The following is a 9,964-nucleotide window of genomic DNA, read 5'->3' on the forward strand; positions in this document are numbered from 1 at the left end:
TCTCTTAGGATGCTTTGTATTTCTGTGGTGTCTCTTGTAACTTCTCCTTTTTCATTTCTAATTTTATTTTTTTTAACGATTTTTTTTAACCCCACATTTGTTTATTTATTTATTTTTGGCTGTGTTAGGTCTTCATTTCTGTGCAAGGGCTTTCTCTAGTTGTGGCAAGTGGCTTTCTCTAGTTCCTTTAGGTGTAAGGTTAGATTGTTTATTTGAGATTTTTCTTGTTTCTTGAGGTAGGCTTGTATTGCTATAAACTTCCCTCTTAGAACTGCTTTTGCTGCATCCCATAGGTTTTGAATCGTTGTGTTTTCATTGTAATTTGTCTCTAGGTATTTTTGATTCCCTCTTTGATTTCTCCAGTGATCTCTTGGTTATTTAGTAACATATTATTTAGCCTCCATGTGTTTGTATTTTTTTTTAGCATGTGTTTGTATTTTTCACGCTTTTTTCCCTGCAATTGTTTTCTCATCTCATAGCGTTTTGTTCAGAAAAGATGCTTGATATGATTTCAATTTTATTAAATTTAATGAGGCTTGATTTGTGACCCAAGATGTGATCTATCCTGGAGAATGTTCCGTGTGCACTTGAGAAGAAAATGCAATCTGCTGTTTTGGGATGGAATGCCCTATAAATATCAATTAAATCTATCTGGTCTATTGTGTCATTTAAAGCTTGTGTTTCCTTATTAATTTTCTGTCTGGATTATCTGTCCATTGGTGTAAGTGAGGTGTTAAAGTCCCCCACTATTATTGTGTTACTGTCGATTTCCTATTTTATACCTGTTAGCATTTGCCTTCTGTATTGAGGTGCTCCTTTGTTGGGTGCATATATATTTATAATTGTTATATCTTCTTCTTGGGTTGATCCCTTGATCACTGTGTAGTGTCCTTCCTTGTCTCTTGTAACATTCTTTAACTTAAAGTCTATTTTATCTAATATGAGTATTGCTACTCCAGCGTTCTTTTGATTTCCATTTGCATGGAATATCTTTTTCCATCCCCTGACTTTCAGTCTGTATGTGTCCCTAGGTCGGAAGTGGGTCTCTTGTAGACAGCATGTATATGGGTCTTGTTTTGTATCCATTCAGTGAATCTGTGTCTTTTGGTTGGAGCATTTAATCCATTCACATTTAAGGTAATTATCGATATGTTTGTTCCTGTTACCTTTTTCTTAATTGTTTTGGGTTTGTTTTTTTAGGTCCCTTTCTTCTCTTGTGTTTCCCAGTTAGAGAAGTTCCTTTAGTATTTGTCGTAGAGCTGGTTTGGTGGTGCTGAATTCTCTTAGCTTTTGCTTGTCTATAAAGCTTTTGATTTCTCCTTCGAATCTGAATGAGATCCTTGCCAGGTAGAGTAATCTTGTTTGTAGGTCTTCCGTTTCATTGCTTTAAATATATGGTGCCACTCCCTTCTGGCTTGTAGAGTTTCTGCTGAGAAATCCACTGTTAACCTTATGGGGAGTTCCCTTGTATGTTATTTGTCATTTTTCCCTTGTTGCTTTTACTAATTTTTCTTTGTCTTTAATTTTTGTCAATTTGATTACTATGTGTCTTGGCATGTTTCTCCTTGAGTTTATCTGGCCTGGGACTCTCTGTGCTTCCTGGACTTGGGTGACTATTTCCTTTCCCACTTCAGGGAAGTTTTCGACTGTAATCTCTTCAAATATTTTCTCGGTTCCTTTCTGTCTCTCTTCTCCTTCTGGGACCTCTCTAATGCGAATGTTGGTGTGTTTAATGTTGTCCCAGAGGTCTCTTAGGCTGTCTTCATTTCTTTTCACTCTTTTTTAAAAATTCTGTTCCGTGGCAGTGAATTCCACCATTCTGTCTTCCAAGTCACTTATCTGTTCTTCTGCCTCAATTATTCTGCTATGGATTCCTTCTAGTGTATTTTTCATTTCAGTTATAGTATTATCATCTCTGTTTGTTTGTTCTTTAATTCTTCTAGGTGTTTGTTCTTTAATTCCTCTAGGTGTTTGTGAAACATTTCTTGCATCTTCTTGATCTTTGCCTCCATTCTTTTTCTGAGGTCCTGGATCATCTTCACTATCATTATTCTGAATTCTTTTTTTTGGAAGGTTGCCTATCTTCACTTCATTTAGTTGTTTTTCTGGGGCTTTATCTTGTTCCTTCATCTGGTACATAGTCCTCTGCCTTTTTATTTTGTGTATCTTTCTGTGAATGTGGTTTTTGTTTTACAGGCTGCAGGACTGTATTTTTTCTTGCTTCTGCTGTCTGCCCTCTGGTGGATGAGGCTATATAAGAGGCTTGTGCATGCTTCTTGATGGGAGGGATTGGTGGTCCCAGCTTAGAGCTGGGTGTTGCTCTGGAGGGCAGGGCTCAGTAATAGGTTAACCTGCTTGTCTGCTGATGAGTGCGGCTGAGTTCCCTCCCTGTTGGTTGTTTGGCCTGAGACAACCCAACCCTGGAGCCTCCAGGCTCTTTGGTGGGGCGAATGAGGGATTCCGGGAGGGCTCATACCAAGGAGTACTTCCCAGAACTTCTGCTGCCAGTGTCCTTGTCCCTGTGGTGAGCCACAGCTTCCCCCCGCCTCTGCAGGAGACCCTCCAACACTAGCAGGTAGGTCTGGTTCAGTCTCCTATGGGGTCACTGCTCCTTCCCCTGGGTCCCGATGCTCACACTACTTGGTGTGTGCCCTCCAAGAGTGGAGTCTCTGTTTCCGCCAGTCCTGTCGAAGTCCTGCAATCAAATCCCGCTAGCCTTTAAAGTCTGATTCCGAAATTCCTCCTCCCGTTGCTGGACCACCATGTTGGGAAGCCTGACGTGGGGCTCAGAACCTTCACTCCAGTGGGTGGACTTCTGTGGTGTAATTGTTCTCCAGTTTTTGAGTCGCCCACCCAGCGGTTATGGGATTTAATTTTATTGTGATTGTGCCCCTCCTACCATCTTACTGTAACTTCTCCTTTGTCTTTGGTTGTGGGGTATCTTTTTTCGTGAGTTCCATTGTCTTCCTGTTGATGATTGTTCAGCAGTTAGTTGTTATTCCTGTGCTCTCTCAAGAGGGAGTGAGCACACGTCCTTCTACTCGGCCATCTTGAACCAATCTCCTCAAATAGTAGATGCTTTAAAGATCAGTTTGGTTTGTTGATTGTATACGGTGTACATTGGAACAGCCCTGCACTGAGCCTGTTGATGATGACTTTTGAGAATATTTCAGAGCTGAGAATCACTAGTGACCACCCTGAGTGGCTATAATTGACAGGCTGGAAAACCAATAAGGATGATCCGCACATTGGCAGCTAATGAATGGTGTTGGCCTGAAATCAAATTGCTTCTCTACCTGCAGTTGCTTTCAAGTTCAATAAAGGAAAACTGGGACCTTAACACAAAAGACTTACTCAGCTTCTCTCACTCTTACAATTTGGACCTTGGTATTTCGTGTGTTCTCACACTATTTTCAAATTTCCACCTTGGTATTTCGTGTGGCAGAAGGGTTTGGGGAGTTCTATCACAGCTAGTCACTCCTGAATCAAGGCGTTTCTGCCCTCAGAAACACCCAAGGCACGTTATCTGTCAGGTCACTGGAGTTTGAACGGCAACGCAGATATTATGTTTCAGTTTGTTGGGTTGTGTTTGTATGTGTATTTATAGCCACTTTGCATGTGCCCATGTCCTGTGTGTATAAATTTATGCAGTTGTGTGACTTCACACCACAGATGCTTTATAAATTACAAAGTTAACTTACACAATGAACTTAAGCTTCTATGTTTGTAAATGTGGTAACAACGTTAGGCTTCTATCTCTCACTGAATGCAAGTTCTTGGGGTTGTAGGGTGTAGAATTTTTCCCTCAGCTGGTCTCTCAGCTGCAGGTTAACAGATAACAGTGAAATCAAAATTTAAATGGCACAAAAAGCAAAACCAGCATTGTTTTACTCTACCATAGAGATGGGAGTATAGGAACCATTCTTCATTAGTTTGTAGGTAGAGAAAAGCCAGTCAGCATTGAGAACCCCAACTATAATCGTTTTCACAATCTGTGATAGTGAGGGTGGTCAAGGGTGTGTGAGTTGAGCTGTCAATCAAAAGAAAGATCTCTCTGATGTCTTGAGGGGGGAAACAATCCCTGTTTGAGGTTTAAGAAGGACTGGAAGTTGGGGATTATGTTTCTAATTAAGAGGCTCTTAAATATGTGCTGTCACCTCTGGGCCATTGATACAACGATTGATTGTCTCTGTCTTCTATAGCTTGGAATTGCCATTGGGTTCTTGGTCCCTCCTGTCTTGGTACCCAACATCAAAGACAAGGACAAGCTTGCCTACCACATCAGCATCATGTTCTACATAATAGCAGGTGTGGCCACTCTGCTTTTCATCCTTGTCATCATCGGTAAGGTCATTAATAGGCTCATGGGGGTTGGGGAGGCAGGGAGGTCCTGCTGACTTGGCTGAGGACCTTGTGAATATGGCCCTAGAGCAGCATCCTAGGTCCCATGTAATCTATAAAATATATCTATAGAAACTGGAAGTCAGGCTTCCAGTGGTCTTCAAATGTTTCAGCCTGAGTAGTTGCTGCCGATTCAGTGCTAGCTGGTCCTGTGTACTTTGTTAGCTGTTCAGTAAAGGTTAGTTGTAATTAACCAGTTCCCCAGTATGACCTCATTAGAATGAATGGGCAGCCTGCTGATCCCCTTGATGAAGCCCCGGTCAGCACTTATGATGTTACAGGCCCTGTGCTGAGTGTTCCTGATCTCACTGACTCCTCAATGGCCCTATAGGGGAGGTACCAGCATCAGTCTCACTTAACCAAGAGGAAACAGTGACTTATGAGGAGATAAGGGAATGATTCAAGATTAGACAGTAAGTGGCAGAGGCTGGATTCCAGCCTAAGCTTGTCTAACTCCATACCCTAAATTTCTGGAGCACAAGAAAACAAAATAGGACTGACCCACAAACACTAATACTCTCATACATTCACCTGGGAATGCCTGGAGCGTACGTTTTAAAATGCTTTTTTAAAATGTGTAAGATACGCTCATTATGGAAAAAAATCTAGAAAAGACAAAAAAGCATAAAGAAAAGAATGACCATTAACTTAGCCTTGTACCTGTTAATCCCAACCGCCAGCCCCAGAGAATTATTATTAATATTCTATGTATGTATATTTAATCATTTAACCAGGTATTAGGTTAATTTATATCCTTTTTTCTCCTCTGAGTGATATCACATGGGTTGTGATGAATTCAGAAAGAGCATAGTAGAGGTTTTCATTTTCAGTGAGTCATTTGTCTTTAAAAGTTAACCAGCTGTCTTCCTAATAACTGAAAGTTCCACCTCACACGTTAAAGTTTTCATTCCTTCCTGCTGGCCTCAACACCAGAGTCAAAACAGTTTTATAATCATGTATCTCATCCAGCTATTCTCACTGTGTCATTCCCTCCCTGGGGTCCAAGCTGAGGAAGGGCTGCCCGATGGCTTTTCAAAGCTCACAGGATCTCTTGGACGGAGAACTTGGTGTTCCTGGAAAGGTGAGAAGCCTTGAAGCTGTGGTTGAGAACAGGAAAGAACAATCTCGGCCAGACTTGAAGTTTCAAAATTGTAATGTGCTCAGCTCCAAATTCTTGTGTTTGCAGCAGATGAGGGCCTGGTTCTTTGCAGAGATCCTGGAGGTAGGCCATTTCTACACTTTGCATTTTACTAGTAAGCACAGACGTTGCTCATTGAATAAAGAACTGAAAAATCTTATCCAAGCTGTGGTTTGTGGTTGCCAAATCCTTGAGCAAACAGCTGCTGTTGCCGAGATTAAAAAAAAACTCTTCCCTTGATTTCTTTCCCCTGATAGAAGGGGAGGTGAACAGGCAAGACAATGGTTGAGAAGTACCCAGCGGTGGGAAGTTACCCAGGACTGTTTCCGGAGAAGGAAGAAGCAGGGCTCTGAAGTCAGGGCTGGAGGGTTATCTGGATGGAGGGGAGAGACCTTTGATCTTCAAGAGACTAAACCTCATTTCCAGAGCTTCCTCTAGCTGGAGGCAGTTTCCTGACCTTTCAGGGGTGTTCTCCTGGGGGCTGGGGACACAACAAGGTGCTTATTTACTTGGACCCAACTGGGGGACCAATTTAGCCAAACAGCTGGTTAAACTGATTTGGCCCCCAGAGAACTGAACCACAATCAATGCAGTCAAATGGATTGTACCAGTTGTACTGAAAATAGAACATAAAGCAAATGGTTTTCCCGCTGCCCTTCCCCAGTCCTTCCTATCAGAGTGGTCACACCTACAGGAGCATGTGTTAATCCTCTGGTTTCTCATGGGGCAGATGTCTGATTCAGACTTCGAGAAACTAGGGATGGACTCCGGGTCTTTCCAATAGAAGAAGATCCTTTCCCTTATTCCGGGAATGTTTATTGGCAGCATGTGCCAGGCTCTGTGCTCAGCATGGGCAGCACAGTCCCTTCCCCTTTGGGGGGAGCTCTGGTGCTGAGTTAACTGGGCTCACTAATCCCAGAGCCTCAGCTCTCACTTCCTTCCTATCTCCGTGTTACTACTGAATTTCTTCAGTGCTCTGCCGTATGTTATTCCCCGGTTGTTACTCTGCTCCTTGATCCTTGAATACTGCCTGGGAAGCCCAGTGATTGCAGCCGTCCAAAGGCCATTAAGAAAAAGTAATCCAAGGCACAGTCACGGAGCCACAGACATTGAGATGCAGCTTCAAGAGAGGAGACTATAAAGGATTTAATTGAAGAATTAATATTTCCTTTTGGAGGTTTAGTTCCTTCTCAGATGAGGGAGTCAGCTCTCGTCCATGTATCAGCTCTGCAGGGTGGGACCGTAGGGATTTGCAGTGATCTCTCTGTTTCTTTCCTTTCAGTATTCAAGGAGAAGCCTAAACATCCCCCCAGCAGGGCCCAGTCCCTAAGCTATGCCTTGGCGTCCCCTGATGCTTCATACTTAAGTTCCATCGTCCGACTCTTCAAAAACCTCAACTTTGTGCTGCTTATCGTCACCTATGGTAAGATACAGATGTGTCCAGGAGTGTAATGGAACTGGGAGTGTGAGACAAGAGGCCTGATGTGTCTGTGCACCTTACTGTTTCCAAATCCCAAATGTATATGTAAAGTCGTCGTTTAGGGTCAACCAGAAGAGACAGCTCTGTCTCAGGGCCTTCCATGTTGGGTTACCTAGACAACCATTCCTTTCCATAGCGAGTTGTCTGGCAAAATGCCTGCTGATCCTCCGAGTCTCATCTCAGTATGACTGCTGTAAAGCAGTATTAGGCGACCTTTCCTCTTTTATTGTGCTGTTCCTGGTACATCTTTTTTTTTTTTTTTTTTTCTGTGGTATGTGGGCCTCTCACTGTTGTGTCCTCTCCTGTTGCGGAGCACAGGCTCCGGACGCACAGGCCCAGCGGCCATGGCTCACGGGCCCAGCCACTCCGCGGCATGTGGGATCTTCCCGGACCGGGGCACGAACCCGTGTCCCCTGCATCGGCAGGCGGACCCTCAACCACTGCGCCACCAGGGAAACCCACATCTTACCACTTATTAAAAAAGAAAAAGATCATTTCCGGGTCTGTTTTCCCACTAAACTGGGAACACCCTGAGAGTAGGAATTTATGTCTTTTTATCTTTATAATTCCTCAGCAGTGGCCAGCCTGGAGTAGATACTCCAACAGTTATTAAATGAGTGATTGAATGAATGAGTGGATAGATATTTATATGAATCTTGTGACATGAATCACTCTCCAGCCAATCCTTCATCTTGGAACATTGCTCCTTTTTTACCTGAATGCAAGACAACATCCCTCTTTCATTTCATTTTTCTTGGCTTTGGTAAGATAAATTTCAATATTTATGCTGGTATATTGGCTTGCCTTTCCAGCAAGGTGTTTGCTTCATCTTCAGTCTAACGTTTAATGAGAATGTTGTTCTAGACACGGGCAAGGACAGAACCTCAGGGCATTCCATTAAAGGTGTCTTTACAGATCCACCCAGCTCTGCTGCTATCCAGCCTACCCTTGACCATTTAACCCTCCAGTTTGTTTGATTAAAATCAAGAGTGTATATCATGCTCAGTAACCAGAAGAAGAAAAGAAATGAGATTGGTTGACGTGACTTATTCTTAGTGAAACCCCAATTGGCTATAACCTCAGGTTTTCTCTAGGCTCACAAACTGTATCTTACAACAATACTAGCATTTACTATGTGCCAAGACTTTTTATATATTATTTTATTTAACTCTCACCACACCAGTGAGAGGTAAATAGTATAATTTTCCCCATTTAACAGATGAGGAAACAAACTCGGAGAGATTAGGTAATAGCTCAAGAATACACAGTTTTCAAAGGGCAGAGCCAGGACTCAAGTACAGATTTGTCAGACTCCAAAGCCTATACTCCTGATCTGTCACTGCCTCTGCTCCTTCCTTGAATTGTACCAGGGCTTCACTTTAGGCTTATCAATGCCCTTCACCTGAATTAAAGTGTTTATCTGCTGAGACATTAGATAAGAGGTGGTATCATCCACAGTAGAGAGGCACACCTGGTTTTCAGGCATATGCACAGATTAGGTGACCTCTCATCTGGAACAACCCCAGGTACCCACATTAGTCTCCAAGGCCTCTGGTCTCCATTCCTCCCTCTCTCCAGCTTCTCAGTTCTGAGTGTGTCTCTGCATTCATTCACAAAACAAAGAGAAAGTTTCCAATACTTAGGATGGCCAGCTAAAGATATTATGAGTTGCCCATCACTGAGAGGTATTCAAGTGTAGGTGGAACCAACCACTTAGTGGGGATATAGTGGGAAATATCAGGCTATAGATGGATAGTGAAACCTGATGATCTTTGGGTTCCCTTCCAGACTCAGGATTCCATGCCTCTAAGAACTTTCACTTTTCCCTAGAGTTAAACCTCTTGAGTGCATCAACCTTTGACCACCATAAACCTTATGGCATCTGACAACAGGGCATTTGAGGCTTACCTTGGAATTCTGGGGCAGATGAGTGCTTAATAAATATCTTCTGTGAACGAGAGTGGTGATGGTGGCAATAACCAATAACCGGGCAATGGCCTTATTCCAGAGGCTGCGGTCTTCAGTTCTGGATGCTGTTTATGGCAGGGTCAGGTCACTGACCCATGATAGCAAGAAATAAGAACAAAATATACCAGGAACAGTGCTGCTCCTGGTCGCTGTGGCTCATCTCTGGGCCATGCTTTAGAGGCAAAGCAACTCCTTTTCCTTCCATCTTGTACGGCTGGTTGCTTATATGGTCTTCAGTCTGGCAGAGTGGTGTTAATCCTATGGTTCTGGACACTCTTCCTTAATCTAGCTGGTTAAGTGATAACACGGAATAAATGGGTTAGCACTTCTGGAATGGTGGAGTGAGGACCTTGCATCATCTGTTCCTCCATGAAAACAAGAACAACACTGGCAGACATTATCAAAATCAGTTGTTTCCGGGTTCTTAACCAAAGGCTTGAAACAATCCAGTGAGCATCTATTCAAGACAAATATCTAAATAACAGTAAAGTAGCAAGCTTTGTGTTTTAACTTGTCCTATTCCGATCCCCTCTTCCAGGCTCCGTGGTAGCCTTGAAAACCAGCAGCCTCCCAGACATGGTAGCTGTGAAAACAAGCAGCCTCCCAGCCACTGGAGGGGGCCAAACAATTTTGGAGCTCCCCCAGAAGTCCCATCCCTAAGTCACTATTTGACTTCTGTGGCAGTTCCCTGCAAAGGCCCCATTCAGAGGGTTTGCCTATATTTGACCTGACTCAGAGCTTTCTCAGTGGGAAAGCGCTATTTCCAGGGCATTTGTTGAAAGCGATCACTGTGTAACATCACAGCTGCCTGAGGTAGCAATACCGGTTGGGGTAATCAAGAGGCTGACCAAAGATCTTTTTTTTTTTTTTTTTTTTTGTGGTATGAGGGCCTCCCTCCGTTGTGGCCTCTCCCGTTGCGGAGCACAGGCTCCGGACGTGCAGGCTCAGTGGCCACGGCTCACGGGCCCAGCCGCTCC

General features: G+C 43.4%; 1 protein-coding gene across 1 annotated transcript in view; it reads left to right on the forward strand.

Moving 5' to 3' along the window:
* FLVCR2 (FLVCR choline and putative heme transporter 2) overlaps positions 1-9,964 on the forward strand; it is a 72,939-nt gene that overhangs the window by 35,379 nt on the left and 27,596 nt on the right. The window contains exons 2-3 of the mRNA XM_055088625.1: positions 4,203-4,344; positions 6,822-6,962. Coding sequence (XP_054944600.1) covers positions 4,203-4,344; positions 6,822-6,962 — 283 coding nt within the window. The remainder of the gene's footprint in view (positions 1-4,202; positions 4,345-6,821; positions 6,963-9,964) is intronic.

This window comes from Physeter macrocephalus, chromosome 11 (assembly GCF_002837175.3).
Source record: "Physeter macrocephalus isolate SW-GA chromosome 11, ASM283717v5, whole genome shotgun sequence".
NCBI lineage: Eukaryota > Metazoa > Chordata > Mammalia > Artiodactyla > Physeteridae > Physeter > Physeter macrocephalus.